Below are 18,315 nucleotides of genomic sequence, written 5' to 3'. Positions count from 1 at the left end.
AGCCAGAAATCCTGCTGAAATGGAATTCAAAATAATCTGTCTACAAGGTTATTACAGAGTAATTTATTCTGAGCTTTTCAGTTAGAAAACATATGAGATATGAGGCTATAACCCCTCCCAAACTTCTTTTTTCCAGTCCTTGCTACAGCACATTCTGTGTTATATAGCATATTACCCTTTCATTTTTTTCCTCTTTAATTCTGGGCTCAACAAAGGAGGAGCTGTTGCAAAAGGTCCTAAAAATTGTTATATCAAAAATTCTTTCTTCTTTCACTATGAAATTATAATCTGTTTCAAAGAATGTCCTCTATACCTAGAAAAAATGTTCACAAAAATGCCAGTAGATGTAATTTTATATTAATACTAAAACGTTGTCTTCACTTTCATACTTTAAAATTGAATGTGAGTTAGTGAAACTCACCCGCTGTTTTTTTTCCAGCTCTTGAAAGCACAGCAGTGACTTGGATATGATAGGTCAGCTCTCATTAGCTGAAGAAATACCTTTACAGCTGGTAATTTCTTTAAAGTCCATGTATTTTTGGCCATTAGTTCTTTAAGGCTTTCCAATCCTTTGGCTGGAAGGTTAGCAACAGCTGTTCTGGACACATCCCTAGGTAAAGAAAGAAGATGACAAATGTCAGAATATCCAGAGACTGGAGCAGAATTTTTTCAGATTTTCACAGTAATTTAGGAGTTTCATAGAATTGTACAGCAAAAATCAAATCCAGAGGAGGTGAGGATTTCATATCACTTTGCTATGTTCTGCTACCATTCAAATTCGAGTAGGATACGAATTCCTCCTGTGATTTTGTCTGTGTTTAAAGTTCTTGTCTTTAATGTCTCATAGTGCAGAATGTGGATAATAAAGAAATATCAGGACTTTTTAAAATTACACCTTTAAAGCCAACCAGATAGAAACGCATAAGCCAAACCAAAGTTTTTACAATTCTTTAAAGAAATCACGTATTCCATTGGAAGAGCTATTTTCCTTTAGATCTCTTTAGACTCATAACCTATTGGGATACTTCAATAGAAAGCATTGTAATTACTGAAACAATGTTCTTCATAAACTGCAATTAAAATCTTCTATCTCAGTCCATCCTCAAACTCTCAGAAAAATTAGTGTTATGTTTTCTGCTTTCTATTTCTCTGGTACTAAGTCCACCTCAGCAGATACTTTGCACAATTCGTGGGGAAGGTGGATTTCCTTTAGAACTGCCAGGTGAATGTCATCTGGTCCTGCTAGTGTTTTCCACTCATTTTTTGCTTTGTCCCAAAACCTCTTCTACTGACACTTGCAGTCAAAATATTTTCTCAGACTTATACTCTGTAAAGAAGTAAACCTGTAAAAAATGTTCTAGTGTAGCAACATTGTTTGAGCACTTTCATCATGAACACCCTAGTAATAAATAATAAATAATTCAGCTTTTTTCTATTCACCAGAACAAAGAGTTGTGGTGAATGGATTGAAATCCAGTTGGTGGCTGGTCACAAGTGGTGTGGCTCAGTATTGGGGCCTGTTCTGTTTAATATCCTTATCAATGATCTGGATGAGGGGATCGAGTGCACCCTCGGTAAGTTTGCAGATGACACCAAATTGGGTGGGAGCATTGATCTGCCTGAGGGTAGGAAGGCTTTACAGAGGTATCTGGACGGGCTGAATTGATGGGCTGAGGCCAATGGTATGAAGTTCAACAAGGTCAAGGTGCCGGGTCCTGCACATAGGGCTACAGGCTTGGGGAGGAGTGGCTGGAAAGCTGCCTGGTGGAAAAGGACCTGGGGATGTTGATCAACAGCTGGCTGAATATGAGCCAGCAGCCTGCCCAGGTGGCCAAGAAGGCCAACAGCATCCTGGCTTGTATCAGGAATAGTGTGGCCAGCAGGACTAGGGAAGTGATTGTACCTCTGTATTCGGCATTGATGAGGCTGCACCTCAAGTACTGTGTTCAGTTTTGGGCCCTTCATTACAGGAAGGATATTGAGGTGTTGGACCGTGTCCAAAAAAGGGCAACGAATCTGGTGATGGGTCTAGAGCACAGGTCTTATGAGGAGCAGCTGAGAGAACTGGAGAAAAGGAGGCTGAGGGGAGACCTCGTCACTCTCCAGGATTACCTGAAAGGAAGTTGTAGAGAGGTGAGTGTTGGTCTCTTCTCCCAAGTAACAAGCGATAGGACAAGAGGAAATGGCCTCAAGCTACACCGGGGAGGTTTAGGATGGATATTAGGAAAAATTTCTTCACAGAAAGGGTTGTCAAGCGTTGGAACAGACTGCCCAGGCGAGTGGTTGAATCACCATCCCTGGAGGTCTTTAAAAGACGTGTAGGCATGGCATTTAGGGACATGGTTTAGTGGTGGTTTTGTTAGTGTTAGGTTGATGGTTGGATTTGATGACCTTAAAGGTCTCTTCCAAGCTAGACGTTTCTATGATTCTATGCATTGTTTCCCAAGTGTGCTCTTATCCCTCTAGAGTTTTCACCCACTGGCTGGTTTCTTTCACCTAAAAGAAAATTATTACTAATTTTATGCTTTAAACAAATTACTTCAAAACCACTTGATTTTGATCTGCTTTTTTTTTTTTTTTTTTTTTTTTGATTTGCTTGTATTTGGTTTTAAATTGAGTTAGAAATTGCTTCCCCTTTCTGTAGGGGAACTTTCTTACTTCTAATAGCTTCTTTGCGATCATACATATTTGAATATGTCACAACTAGTTGATTTCAACCACATAAGCCTCTTTTTTTTTCTTCTGGAGTCTTTTTTGATAGGTAGTATAAGTTTCTGCCAAGCTCCTGAATTGGCTCTTAAAAGATTCTGAATGCTGCCTGCTATCATTTTATCCTTTAAAGAATCACAGAATAGTTGAGCTTCCAGATCATCCAGTTTGATGTCCCTGATCAAAGCAAGGTCACCTGGAGGAGGTTGCTCAGAGTTGTGTCCTGTAGACTTCTCAGTATCTCCAGGACTGGAGACTCCACAGCCTCTCCAGGCAACGTGTTTCAGCATTTGACCACCCTCACAGTGAAGAAGTTTTTTCTTATCTTGAATTGCACCATCCTGTATTTCAGTTTGTGCCTGTTGCCTCTTGTCCTATCACTGGACACCACTGAGGAGACTCTGGCTCCATCTTCCCAGTTCCATACCCCCCACCCCAAGTTTTTATACACATTGATAAGATTCCATTGACTCTTCTCCAGACTAAACGTTTCCAACTCTCTCAGCCTATCCTGCTATGACACATGCTCCAGTCCCTTAATCAACTTAGTGGCCTGCTCCTTTTTATTTTTCATGAATTTCCTCATTTTATAGAGCTCTCCTTCTGAAGCAAAATGTCTTGGTAAACTACATCTCACACTAGATCTTACCAAGACAAGGCTGGCCTTTCAGCAACCCCCATGGGTCTCCATCAAGTCCTCATGGTGGTGGCAGCTACCTGCAGGAAGGGAACATGGTTAAATGCTGTGTGATGGGAGGTGCTAAGACTTTTTGGAAGGGAAATGACACCGCACAAACTCTTAGGAGTTCTTTGAGGATGTTCTGGCAGAAGCATATGGAGAAAGATGATCCTGTTTGTACAATGAATTGGGATTTCTGAAAAACCTTGACAAAATCAGATATTGAGGGCTGTTGAGGTAACTCATCTGTTATGTGACAAGGAAAATGGCTCCCCTGGCTTAATTAAAAAAAATAGAGTGGAGGAAAAGCCTGGGAACAGATTATAAGTTTTCATGGTAGAGAAGAAATGGGAAATTAACTGGTATACCCATCATTGTGTATACTGAGTATACCCATCATTGCAGCAGAGGCCCACAGAGGCTATGCTAGTGCTGGTGCTGCTGACAAGTTCATAGACAGTCTGGAAAGAGAATGAGAGTAGCGGCAACCAAGCTTGTTTCTGACACAAAATAATACAAAGTAGTGAAAACTAAAGCTAATTGTCTAAAGAAGCAGAAGGATCCTGCAATACTAAGTGACTGAGGAGTAAAATAATTGACCTGATTCAATATTGATGGATGTAAAGTGCATTTAGGAAAAAGCAATCTTAACTGTGTTTGGATGACAATGAGGTTTAATTTACCTATCACTCTGGAAAGATCTTGGAGTCCTCTCTGCAAATGTCAGGTCAGTGCTATTTAGTAATGTTGAAGGGAAATAGAATGCTAAGAATTTTTAGGAAAGAAATAGAAAATAGAACAGAAAAACTTCGCTTTGTAAATCTAATATGACTGCATCATAAATACGATATGCAGTTCTAGAAACACTATATGCAGAATATAAGAGCACAGAAATCTACAGCAAGGATGATTAAAAGTATCAAATTGTTTATACACAAAGAAATAAGGAGTAGGTAAGGACTTTTCTCTTGGGAAAAGCTGGGACTGGAAGCAGTAGGCGACTATATATGCCATGCATATTTTAAAGAAGGGGATTGGGAATGATTGTTCACTCTTGTGAGATGAGTTTCGGGGTATCTAGCAATGTGAGGCAAGCGACTTATAAATGAGAAAAGGTATAATCTTTTCACAAAATGACATCGTTAAATTGTGAAAGTCAGTGCCGTGGTTCATTGTGCAGGCCAAATATCAAGGTAACAAGGACAATATAACTTTTTGGGTTTTGTTTTGTTTTGGTTTGGTTTTTTTTTGCAGTTGTGTCACATTCCCATCAGAAATGAATGGGTCAGGAGGAGCACCCTGGGGTACAAGGGCTTGTGCCTTGGAAACAGCTGCGGAGAGGAGCTTCTCCGGGGCCCTGGGTGCACAGGGGAGGGAGCTGCAGCTCCCGGAGAGCTGCGAGCAGAAGGGAGCAGCCAGCCCAGGGCTCAGGTGGTGGAAACAATTTCCCAGGGAGTAGAGGGGAATGTCCAAAGTCTGTGGCAACTCCAAGAGTGTTATCAAGTGATAACAAAAGTCTGAAAGAAAGATCTGCTCAGTGAGAAGAAAGGGCTTGGAAGAATTCATCATAAGACTACGTCGTTTCTGTTCTATCTTACTCAATCCTTTGAAGTCATTTCTGTATGCGTATATGGGTGTGTATTTAAGCAGTTAGGTATTGTAGTTTTTATTTTCAGAAACTCCCATCCATGGGCCATGTTAAGCACAATGGCTCAGAAGTTTGGAAGCTGCCAAAATCCACAGTTTGGGAAGTCCCTAAACTGCTGGTATGGTGTCTGCCACCAAGAGTGTACCGCTGCTATTGCAAATGGAAAAGCCTCCTGCGAGTCTGGTGATAATTTGTCTCCCAGTGGAAGATAACTTCTTAGTTACCCTACCTAGGCTCCCACTTTGTTAGTGAGAAACTGTGTGTCAACTGTCCGGAAGCAAGTGTGGGATTGACAGGGATTTTTTTTACCTTACAAATCCAGTCTTGACAATTATCTATGCAGATTCACAACCTACTTCAAGCAGCATAGCAGCTGTCTTCAAACGTTTGGAGAAAGCATAGGATTGAAAAGGTTTTAAGTAATAACTACTAATCTTCGGAGCAGTGTGGATCCAAGTAGGTGGAGGTTGCCAGACTATAGTATCTGAGTCTGCTTTCATACAGAAGAAACATTTTCCTAAATGATTTCTTTGTTCTGTGTCATTGTACGATCAGTCTTGGTTTTGGGCTGCTCAGAAAAATGGGAACAGACTGCAGTTATGTCAGCTTCATTACTATCTAATAATAATATTGATAACTAAGATGTTGTTTAAACACAGCAATGTTTACATTGCCCAGAAGACTGTCTTGCTACTACTGCTAAGCTATAGCTGTCACACTTAAAGAAACACTAGAGAACGGGCAAGAGATCTGATAGACTTGTCAAGAGGATCTGTCTCAGAATTGGTAAAAGTGGTGTGTAACCTCCAACTTAGTCCCCTGTGGGAAGGCAGCAAATGAGCCACCAACTGATATGATGTATCTGGGGGAAGTCAGCATGTGAAGGGCTTTTGTAAATATAGGTCCTGCCTTACAAACCTGTGGTGTGTTGTGGTTAAGATAGGCTCAGAGTCTCCTGGGACTTCCACAAGGCCTTGGGCAAACCCCGACAAAGGCTGATATGGAAACCGCACAGCCACACTCCTTGTGGGAGATGTCAAATGTTTGGGATTATGGTAAAGTGTGAGCAAAATTCATTTCTAGCCTAGAGCCAGACCAGACTTGATCATTTAAGTAGCTGTGGTCTAGAGCTCAGTCAGGTACTGGAAGTGGTGTCTGCGGTAGCGTAGAGCTCTGCACTGTGGAGCATAACAGCAACCAAAGTGCTCTCAACCATTTTTAACATCGTGGCTTGTTAGCTGTTTTGGTTTTTTCCTCACATGCTTTTTTTATAGATCTCGTGTGACGTCTCTAGGCTGTTGCTTAGCTTACATGAAGTTCACACATTAGATTGAAAGTTGCAGACACGTTGGAGAGTTTCAAATGAATGTGGGAATAAAACATGGCTTATGATTTAAGAGATGCTGTTTTCTGAACCAACTGTATGTACGATACAAGATTTGGTACTTTTTTTCTTAGTTATTATTTTTTGGTTTAATTCCTCATTTTTATGAAGTCAGAAGTTCAGAACTAGATATAAGGGATAACAGCTTTTGTCAATGATCTTTTTCACAGTGGGAAATATGCAATTGTAGTGTGAAATCAAGTAATAATGAGAATTTAAAGGAGATAATTGAGAAAATGAGATCGAATGTACCATAGTACCATTGGGAATTTTTACCTAATTATATACAGATTTCTTAGTACTGCAATACTACGATAGTTAAAAAAGCATAAAATATGTAATAGATGGATTTGGATTACAGATATTATTTCTATATACTGCGAGATTCTTTAATTCTACAAATTTGCATTGTTTGATTAGCAGAATGCACAGTGCTCCTGTTGCTCGAAGACATATTTGTGCCCAGTGGCAGGAACAGAACAGAACCTCCTAAGGTAGGACCCATTCCTAGATTGGGAAGTGATGCTTTAAAGAGCACTTCTGCTTTCTGAAGATAATTAATTACTCACATGTATCTTGTGTAACAGTTAGTGATGTTTTGAATTTGGACTGTATGTCCAAATGAGCCTGATTGTATTTTTGTTGTACTTTGCTGTACTTGTGCTCTAGGCAGCAGCTCTTGTTTGTGCATTTAGTAAATCGGGTACACTGAGTTGCTGAATCCTAGCCAAGATTGCATTTTCAGGTGAAGAACAATGTACCGTCATACTGTTAAAATCATTTGCTAAAGGGAGCAATCTATGTATACATCCGCATATACCTGAATATACAGCAGTGACAAAGGAATCAAAATTATTGGCATCTGTTCTCCTGTATTCAGTGATCACACTCCCCACTTCCTCTGCTGTTGTAAACTGCAAATTTAGGAAAAAAAAACCAAAACAAACCAAACACCTAACTGTTTAATACCTACTTAAATATACTATCTAACTAGGTGGTCTGAGAGCGTGGCCAAACTCACACGATAGCCAAGCACAAATCTTGGTAGTTAAATCTTACTGGTTTTTTTTTTTTTAAAGCCAAACTGGAAGAAAATTGCCCCATTAGGGTGGATCCAAGGTCAGTATTTCAGCCTTTAAGTTGTTGTTGCTGCTGAAATCCTGATCAGAAAAAAACCCACCTGTAAATGACAGATCTGTGGGGCAGATGTTCCATCAACTGTAAATTCTTATCTCACTTCAAGAGTCCATAAAGGGAACTCCAGAGGCGACAGATTCTGCCAGCTTGGTAGGGAGGCAAGAAAGAGTTGCTTTTTTGAGCTTCAGAAATGTTCCTTTTTTCCTCTTTTTTTTTTTTCTTTCGTACTGCTCCCACTGTAAGCAATGCCATTCATTGTCTCAGAAAAAGGAATATTTATCTTCTGGCAATCGCTTTCCATAGAGTTAATTTTCAAGAGGAAAATTCCTTCCAGTTCTCTCTCCCATCCCACTGGGTGCAGGGGGTGAGCAAGCGGCTGCGTGGAGCTGAGCTGCAGGCCAGGGTTAAACCATGACACCTTCCTAAGATCTTTAGCTTAGGACTAGCAAATCACAGGATCATGATGTGAAATACTCCGACTTTTTTAATCACTGTTGGTTTACCGTTGCTTACGTGCCATTTTATGCCTTCTGCCTTTGAGAAGCAACGCCTATCTCTGTAATGTCACTGTAGTGCCACATCTCTCTTTAATTATAAATACTACTAGGACTGTTATTAGCCACAGAGGTATAGCATTATAATGGGAGAAGGATAGCTGGCTGTTTAGACTGTAAAACACATCCACATCCCCTGGCAGCTGGGATAGCACGATAATTATAGAAGATCAGAAAAATTTCAAGTAATTTGAGAAATCTAATGTGAAAACATAGAGTGAGAAAGAAGTTCTTTACACTTACATATGCATGTCTTAGGATGTCATCTCTAGGCCCTAAACCAAGAGGTTTTGTGTAGCTCACACACCCCAAAGTTAGCCCTTGCAGAGTGAACTTACCTGGCAACATTATTAGCATATGATTACCCCACAGCCCTTTACATCATGTCATTACTTGTTCACTTGTCTACCATAACAACAACAACACTTGTGCTTTAAATACCCACAATAAGTCCAGGAGTCAAAAATCTGTGTTGCTGCAAGCTCTCACCTCCCTTAGTCTTAAGATCCCCAAGTGTTTTGTCTTGTGCCATCCCTAGGAAGGAGCTTTTGAACCCATCATGCCACCTGTAGCCTCAGAGGGAAGGTGTGCAGTGAGCTGTAGGAGACCCCAAACATAACAGGAGAGCGCGCCATGCTTCGAGACTGTGTATTTATTGTGATAAAGTACTTTTGTAATGGAAATACGGTGTCCAGGTAATGTTATGTCAACCAAAAAATGAGCAAAATGAGAAAGGGCTTCTCTGGTGTCCTGTGCAATATTATGAAAAAGACTGTATTAGCCAAATACTGATAAAAAAGGCTTAGTCAGCACCAACACAGCCTCTGTCGCAGTTCTCCAATAATGACTGTCCTAGTTCAGGGGTGGCTGGCCTAAGCCCTCCTGAAAGCAGGAACAGTGGAAATGAAGGCGATCCAACTCACAGGGAGGAAGAGGAGCAACAACCACCACAAAAGTTCCCTGAGCAGGAGGTTTAACAGCCCCTTTGTGAGCTTTTTCAGGTTTTCTTCCTGCTTTATTGCCTTCTACTTCCAAAGACCCTCTTTTGCTCTGCTCAAATGGCCAGTTCTCCTCCTGATGGTGGACCAGGGCCTTGACTGAGCTTTTCTTCTCCAGAATGTATAACTTTTAAGACATGGTCAGAAAACACTACCTTCTCACTGCTGTCTTGGGATCTGGCCACTCGTGGCGCACTGAGGTTTATCCCTCAGGTGATTTGATGATAAGAAGAAAAAAAAAGAAAAGGCATGTTAGTCCTTGACAGTATCTTAAGGGACACAGTGAAGTGTGTTACTGCCTTTACCTATTCTTCTGAATACACACCTCCATCCCATGGACTTTGCAACTTCAAATGAAGATGTCTGGACTAGTTTCCTCCCTTTGCAGACCCTCTGGAGAGAAGTGCTGGGTGAGAAGGTTGTGACATAACATTATCCCTCATGACCTATGTACTCCTGCAGCAGCTTTTTGCTGAGGGTAGGGGAGGACAAGCTGCTCTGCCTGTCCATGTGAGGATAACTGCATTGGTGCTTCCCAACTCCATCTTTCTGAGCTGCTCTGAAACAGGATAGCTGGTCATGCATCAGGTGCTGCTGGGAAAGTGAGGATGACTTTAGGAAACAGATAAACCATCACCTCAGTGTGACAGGAGTCATTTGGCATGATTTGTTGTTGGAATGACTGATTATTATGGACTGCCCCTCCAGTCTAATTATTTAAGGTATCTGCTTCAGAAGTATGACTCTATGAGTGGTCTGTGCTTCTCTCTCCCCTCAAGCCAGTGAAAGGAAAACCTGATATACTCCCTTAGAACTGGTCTTGGAGCCTGTTCCCAAGGACTCTGCTAATAACTCCAGCGAACCTTGTGGTAGAGAGTGATGTGGAGGAACGATGTGCCCCTGAAAGGTGGGCCCTCAGCCAGATCTTTCCTCTTCACCCCACAAAACAAAGTAATGTAGATGACTGAAGCAGAAGACAGGCTGCCATTCACACACAGGCCTTGCAAGGCATCTGACTTGAGATGCAGGGGACAGAGAACCAGAGATTTGATGATGACCTTGCCATCAAAGGTCTGTTGCAGCTTTGCACAGCAGGGGACACAACTCTTTGTAGCATAAAGTGGTTATGACCAATACAATGTCTACTGTAGATTATGTTGCTGCTAGCTAGCCTGATTTTTTGGAGCTGGAAAGATTCTGGGAGAAAACTGATGTCTTCTACACCTTTTCATTGTTATAGCTAGCTATGAGGATTCCATCTGTGAACAGTACACCATTACTCTGATATGAATATGCTGTTTTCCCGAATAGCAGAAAGTAAAACTGATTCTTACACGGAGGGAGCACTGTTGGCACCATCTCTTTTTGCAGTGGGGGAGGGAATCCCCCTTCCAGCACTTCAGTCCTCCCCGTGATCAGTCCTACGCACTACGTTATATGCTGAATTATTTGAGTCTGGGAATTTGATTCTCCTTAAAGTTCTTAAACTGAAGTTTTTTGTTTCTTTCTGTATTGCGATTCCTAATTTTAGTGAAGAGTTCTTTGGAGGACTATAAAATCAGACTGGAAGGCAAATTACATGAGAAAGAAGAAAAGGCAGCACCAGAAGTAACTTTATTCTGTCTAAAATTATTTTTTCATCTCTGTTTCTACTTCCTTTACAAGTGTGCTACTAGAGTCCTTAGTTTGTACTACAATTGTACTACAATTGTATGATTATAAGACAGATTGTAGTATAGAATCTTTCAGAACAAAAATTGGTAGGAACAGTATTTCTAATACAAGATGCAAGCATTTCTTAAATTAGTTCCCCAAAGCACAGGTTTTGTTGCTGATATTCTTTTTGCAAACGTTCCATTCCCATCCCTGCTGCTCTGCTGCCAATAATGGTTGGAAAGAAAATGCAACCTAAAATATTATTATTTTTAAAGCTTTCTCTACTTCATTTTCTTCTACTCACAGTAGAGTCGGTCCACTGTGCACTCCCAGAAATGCATCGTCATTGATAACTTCCAGGTATTTGTTCTTGTGCAGATAGCTGCAGAAACAAACAAAGCACAGTAATTTGGAAATAGTTATCCACAGTGTAAAGAAGATGATCATCAGTTTACTTGCCTAAACAGATTTGCAAAAGCAATATGTATAAGGGCCATCATATACCAACAACGTATTGAAGCATAATCAGTTACTTCATTTTCTGTATAGCCAAGGAACAAAATACAGGTGTGACATTTTGAAAGTAAATTAAATTCCTCAATAAATAATAAATAAATAACTTGGCAAAACAAATTACCTTTGCTCCAAATTCTTTTTCTCTGTCATACACATAAAGACACATGTGTACACACTGTATCTTCAGGTAAATAAGTGTGAGTATGAGGTGAAATAGATTGTTTTGCTTCCATCAGAATGAGTTATGGGCAATTACATGATACTTACAGGAACACATCATGAACAAAGATGAAAGTAATTCCCTCCTTGTTTTGAGTTTGATAATAAAAGTTTTAAATGCTTTAAAGTCTCCATAGCCATGTGGAGGCCCCCCTATACAAGTCAACAGTTAAGAATGAAGTTTTGATGTAAGAAGAGCAAGAGAGGGAATGAAAAGGAGGATAAATCTGAAGGAAAAAAATAATATGAAACTTACGTGAAAAAAAAATAATTTTAAAGTCTTGGGAAACTGAGAAAGATTTCCTGAGTAGCCAACATGTTCCTGAAATATGGAATGCTGCAAGTTTCTCCTATCATTACACAATTGATGTTATCAAGGACCAATATTAATTCCCATCACTCTGGCAATTGACATATAAGAAAGTGTGGAATCAGGAAGTAGGGAATTTACAGAGTTGAGATGAAGGTGCATGATTAAAGACAGGCAATGCGAGGCTACTGAACGCTCAAAAAATTAACATAACCCAAGTGGAACAATCAATGTTAAATTCAGTTCTGTGTTTTTAAATTTAGAAGGGACTGATCTAGAATGAACTTTGATATTTTTTTAGCTGGATTCCTATTTATCATGGTCTCAAACTGTCATTTGAGAAACTTAAAAATATGTGGATAATTATTGCAGGTAATTCAGTCAAGTTCCAAATCGCTTTAGAGAGGCTATGCATTTCTGTCTGAGGCTTTTGTTCTCAATGGCCTAATAGAATTTATGGATTTTGTGGAAAGACTTTGGAGAAATAATAAGCCTCAGTAGTTCCACAATTGCAGGTGTACAAAGAGAAAGCGTAAATTAAAGAAACCTGCAGCAACAACAGAAGCATCCTGCTTTTCTGCCAGACTCACAGTGGACGTACAGCACTGAGCACATTTTGTGACCTTCTGTGAAGAGCAGATATACACAGAATGTGATGACATGGAAAAAGGAGCATTATTTTTTATACATTCAGTGCCAGCTTGTGTGTATTAGTTTGGTATATTTGACATAGAGTTAGATTAAAAATGTGGGTTTGGAACAATTGTCCAGCTAAAAAGTACTTCACAAAACACAACAGGCATGTTAATTTCCTTGATGAGGTGGTTCCTCCTGGTTAGCCAGGAGGGAGGAGGGCTGCACTTATAAGTAGCTAGATCTAAACACACAGGCAGAAATACGCTGAATTAGCTGAGCAATGAAAAGAGACTGAAAATTAGGCTGCAATATATGCATACATATATATATGTGTGCGATATATGTACACGTGGGTACTACTGCGATAACTCTTTCCCTAAGCCAGCAATTAAACCCTAGATGGTGTTTTTACTTAGTTCAATCAACTTCTGTCACAACGTTTACAAGAGAAACAGCTTGCAGGCATCAAACCTTGTCATGCTTTTTAATTTAATGGATGGAAATTGAAATCTTGTGATGGGATTAAGTATAATTTACCAAATATAGTAGTCCCTGGAGGAGGATGGAGGAGCATCTAGCTCTCTTGGTTGAGAGGCACTACATAAGCAAGGAGACAAAACAGTCCAAACATTTTGTTTCTGTACTATGATGAGAAAGGACCTCTGAGAGAAGTCTGAACCAAGGCAGAAAGGGGATGGCACAGATGGAGGACTATGCTTCAGGGCAGAAATGCAATGCAACCCATTAAAGAGGAGAACACAGAAAATTGCCAGGGAAAGTTGTCAGAGGAACATATATTCCCATTGATGAAATGATGGCAAAATGATCAGTGTTATACAGGCCCTGAAGGAACATGGTGCTGAGGCAGAAGAGACTTGTATCACCTATGACAATCCCATTTATAAATTTTCTGTATAGCAGAAAATGTAAAGTCTAATTGCCCTGGTAGCAAACTACAGATTAAAGCATAAGGTTGCAGTCCAGGAGCAACAACAGGGTCCACAGACTGCAGAATTATAGGTAGCTCAGGTTTAGCAAAAGCAGGAAGAGGAACTCATAGTAACAAAAGTATGACAACAGTGGGTGACAGAGGCCCAACAACTACAAGCGTCAGGATTGCTTCATGTTCGACGAACAAGGGCACAGGGCTGGTGGAGGCCTTGTAGTGCAAGAATGAAGAAAAAGAAGATGACTACAGATGATGACCATAAAGCATTGCTCAAGAGAAGAGGATGTGGTCCTCAGTCCAAGTAAAGGATAGCAACTTTGACGGACTACAGATAGACAACCTTGTGGAGGTCATGTTTCACAGGGTAGATTAAAGAAAATTTGGAGAAAATTCCCAGTGATGTAATCAGCAGCAAAAGAGAGAAATAGGAGAAAACCAACAATATTACCCAAGTGAAGCCAGGTGATATTGCTCAGAATTTAAACACAATTATCTTAAAAATGTCCTAATATTTCAGAGTGCAGTTAGCACAGAAATTATAAGATGCCCAGACCAGGCCTATTAAAGAAATTAAATAATGAAAGCAGAAAGAATTTGATACTACTGATGCAGGCAGTATTACCTCAAGCATAGAGGTATGTTTGGTAGTATAACTATTATAAGCATTTTAAAGCTAGCTTGTGATGTAGCTAGGAAGGCAAAAAATGTGATTGAACTGTTTCAAAACAGATTTCTTCGAATCATCTAGGTTGGAAGGGACCTTTAAGGTCATCGAGTCCAACCATCAACCTAACACTACCAAAACCACCACTAAACCATGTCCCTAAGTGCTACATCTACACTTCTTTTAAAGACCTCCAGGGATGGCGATTCCACTACTTCCCTGGGCAGTCTGTTCCAATGGTTGACAACCCTTTCTGTGAAGAAATTTTTCCTAATACCCGTCCTAAACCTTCCTAGCGTAGCTTGAGGCCATTTCCTCTTGTCTTATCACTTGTTACTTGGGAGAAGATACCAACACTCACCTTGCTACAACCTCCTTTTAGGTCACTATAGGGAATGACAAGGTCTCCTCTCAGCCTCCTTTTCTCCAGGCTAAACAACCCCAGTTCCCTCAGCTGCTCCTCATAAGACTTGTGCTCTAGTCCCCTCACCAGTTTTGTTGCCCTTCTCTGGACATGCTCTAGAACCTCAATATCCCTTCTGTAGTGAAGGGCCCAAAACCAAACACAGTACTCAAGATGTAGCCTCACCAGCACCAAGTACAGGGGGCCAGTCACTTCCCTAGTCCTGCTGGCCACACTATACAAGCTAGGATGCTACTGGCCTTCTTGGACACACTGCCAGCTAATATTGAGTCGGCTGTTGACCAACATCCCCAGATCCTATTCCACCAGGCAGCTTTCCAGCCACACTTCCCCAAGCTTGTAGCACTTTGTGGGGTTGTGACCCAAGTGCAAGATCTGGCACTTGGCCTTATTAAACCTCATACCATTGGCCTCGGCCCATCGATTCGGCCTGTCCAGCTCCATCTGTAAAGCCTTCCTACCCTCAGGCAGATCAACGCTCCCACCTAGTTTGGTGTTGTCTGCAAACTTACTGAGGGTGCACTCGATCCCCTCATCCAGATCACTGATAAAGATATTAAACAGAACTGGCCCCAATACTGAGCCTTGGGAACAACACTTGTGACCGGCCACCAACTGGATTTGACTCCATTCACCACCACTCTTTGGGTTTGGCCATCCAGCCGGTTTTTCATCCAGCAAAGAGTACACCCATCTAAGCCATGAGCAGCCAGTTTCTTCAGGAGAACGGTGCGGGAAACAGTGTCAAAGGCTTTACTAAAGTCTAGGTAAACAACATCCACAGTCTTTCCCTCATCCACTAAGTGGGTTACCTTTTTATAGAAGGAGATCAGGTTTGTCAAGCAGGACCTGCCTTTCATGAACCCATGCTGACTCGGCCTGAACACCTGGTTGTCCTGTCTGTGCCACTTAATGGCACTCAGGATGATCTGCTCCATAACCTTCCATGGCTCCATGATCTGCTCCATAACCTCCAAACCCCTCAGGTGGATCCCGTCTGGCCCCATAAACTTGTGTATATCTAAATGTTGTAGCCAGTCCCTAAAGGGTGTCCATGAAGTTGCTGTCAGCTGTGCCCATTGAGCTGGTTAGTGGTAAAGACACAAAGGTCAAACCTTTCCTAGTTGTAAGTTCTGTAACAAAAACACCATTTGAGATGGTGGCTGTGGAGATAATTGAATTGACTCAGAAAAGTGCAGAAGGCCACTATTTTATCTTTGTGCTGGAAGAGTTTTTCAAATTCAGATAGCTGAACTGGGGTTTAGCTGTAAAAATAATAAAGTCAGAACAATTGTTTATTGATGTGGAAAAAAAAAATCAAGTAAAGATTCTGATCCTGTCCTAGTTGAAGTCATTGGTAAATTTTTCATAACATTCACTGGATATAAGCTTATATTGATGACCGTAGTGAGAAATGAGAAGTAAATGCACTTTGGCTGGGTTACACAGCACAAAGTCTTAGGGAGCCAAGCCAGAGTAACACCTCTGGCATGTTATTCACTGGACATTACCCATGCCTAAAGCCTTGTTTCTTATAGAGGAAAATAGCTTACTTCATCCTCTTAGCTATTGTTGTTAGAAATAGGCTTTTATTCTATAGAAATATATGGCATTCTAGTATCACCTGACATTTGTGGTTTTTGAGAACTGACTTTCATATTCTGTAAATGACAACCTACTCACTTTTGATGCGAGCATTTGCTTCAGTTTGCAAATTTCTTCATGATTTTGTCTGCAAAACTAATAAAAAATTAAAACCAGAGCAAGAGCTAATAATTAATCCAAGATTTCAAGATCTAGGTTGTAGTTTTGAAGGATACAAAAACCTGCCTGACCTAATAAAACCTGTCTGTTTTAGTAACTAGACATTATTATACAACCAGATAATTGCCTGTCCAATTTTGAAATATTTCCCCCTGATATTTGAACACCATAGTGAGTGATAAACCTGAAATATAATAGTTTACACAGGCGATAAAAATCTTCAGACTTACAAATAGAAACAGCCATCTAGAGACTTTTGGGAAGTTCATAACCATGTGTTACCAAGGAGGGGCTGCAGCATTAGCTGCCAGTTTTCACATAGATGAGTCAGGCACATCAGAATGTACAATTTCCTGATGCTAATTGGTTTCAGTTGTTTAAGCCCTGTTATTTTGATAGGTACCTCTTTTAAATGGAAAGAATAAGACTTTGGTAAAACTTTCGTTGTCAAATTAGTATTATGTATAACAAGTATAGCTTCTTCTAAAAGTGCCTTTAATTCTGTTGTTACTGATAGCTAAATGGTATAGAATGTAATTTAAATACACTGCAGAAAAGAAAACCACACCAGTGGCACCCACTTGTCTAAACAAATGTTGGAAGTCTTAGAAATCACGAGTGAAGTGGAATATCGATCCTCAGCGGGGACAGTAGAATAATAGCAATTTTGGAAAGTTAGTGGAAGGCAATCAGATGGACATGAATACCACCATGCAGGAAATCTGGAGTAGTAAATGCTGAATCTGGATCTGGATATGCTAATGGTTTCATAGTGCTGTAAGTAAAAGAAGCCTTTTTTTTTTTTTTTTCTCTTTTTTAAAGTCAAATCAGACCAGTGAACTATGCCAGTGACTAATACCGAGTCTCTATAGACTCAAGATCCAGGGGTAAGTGGGGAAAAATATTGCATTAAATCTCAGCCCCACCAGAAAATAACATGACTGCAGTATGCTGAGCAGGATCTTCTGAAGAGGTGAAACAGTAATAGGGCATTTCAACTGCTATGTAAAACAGGACAATGTCACGTCAGGGCATGACAGAGATACTGAGTGTTCAGACATTATCAATGCATGCTTCATAAAGCAACAGGTTAGAGGGTCTGCATGAGGAAAAACAACTTTTGATTTCAGCTTGAGTGGCATGCACTGTCTGTTTCAAAATGTTGCAGTCTAAAGTCTGTTTTATAAGAGCAACCACCAGGTATGGCTATTCAGCAGCTCTGTACGATCAAGAAAGCTGAAGAGTACACCACGGCTATAGTCTCTAAAAAGGAAAAATACGCATATATGAGAAAACTTCCTTAAAAATAAACAAAAGTATAAAAGGTAAATTATTGAGGGCATTCTGGGAGCTCTTTAGGGACACTGTTTCAAAGATACAGAGCAAATGTGAAAAGCATGAGATGGCAAAAGAACAACAAAATCCTGCATATGCAAAAAATTAAAAATCTTCAACTGAGATGAAAAACTGAAAAATGCTGAAAGATATCAAGATATTTTTGCAAAATATTTTATTTTTACCAAAAGTGTATTTTCTTCTGGGAGTAAAGGATATGAATGAAAAATGCTGACCAGTTACTTCAACTAACTAACATATAGTTCCCCATAGCTTTATTTTTTTCAGTGTAAAAGATTTCTATTTCTCTTCTTCTGTAGTCCAAGGTCATTCATGCAATCCCACATAGTGTAGCTGGACCCACCTTTCTTGGTGGTGTTTTTTTTTTTTTTTCTTTTTAAGATGGATTATTTAACTGATAAGATTTTACTGCAGTCACACAACCAATTTTGTCAGCACAAGGAGTGATGGAATAAGAATTAACAGCCAAATTAGGGAAAAAGAGAGGTTTTGCAACATTTTCTTCCAAAAGATCACTTAGTTAAAAACCAAGTAAATTTACCAAAGCTCCTAGTTGGAATGCCTCACTGGTTTATGGAATTATGGATTATTTGATAGTATCTGTTTCCTTTCTTTCAGCTTCTTATTTTAAAATAAGGCAGCAGATCTTAACAAACAAGGAGAAAGATAATATGTTGGCCACAAGTATTGCCCCTATAGTATTAAATGGGCT

The 18,315-nt window shown here is 40.1% G+C and overlaps 1 protein-coding gene across 3 annotated transcripts in view; it reads right to left on the bottom strand.

The window, feature by feature from the left end:
* The window catches only part of TSHR (thyroid stimulating hormone receptor), a gene marked incomplete at both ends in the record, with an annotated part of 75,252 nt that overhangs the window by 2,574 nt on the left and 54,363 nt on the right, over positions 1-18,315 (bottom strand). For all 3 annotated transcript variants that reach the window (XM_082485389.1, XM_082485390.1, XM_082485391.1), the window contains 2 exons: positions 422-610; positions 11,070-11,147. In XM_082485389.1, the coding sequence (XP_082341515.1) occupies positions 422-610; positions 11,070-11,147 (267 nt within the window). The remainder of the gene's footprint in view (positions 1-421; positions 611-11,069; positions 11,148-18,315) is intronic.

The sequence above is a fragment of the Vanellus vanellus genome (assembly GCF_965231255.1).
Source record: "Vanellus vanellus genome assembly, chromosome: 6".
In the NCBI taxonomy this organism is placed as follows: domain Eukaryota; kingdom Metazoa; phylum Chordata; class Aves; order Charadriiformes; family Charadriidae; genus Vanellus; species Vanellus vanellus.
This window is presented reverse-complemented; position numbering and strand designations above follow the sequence as displayed.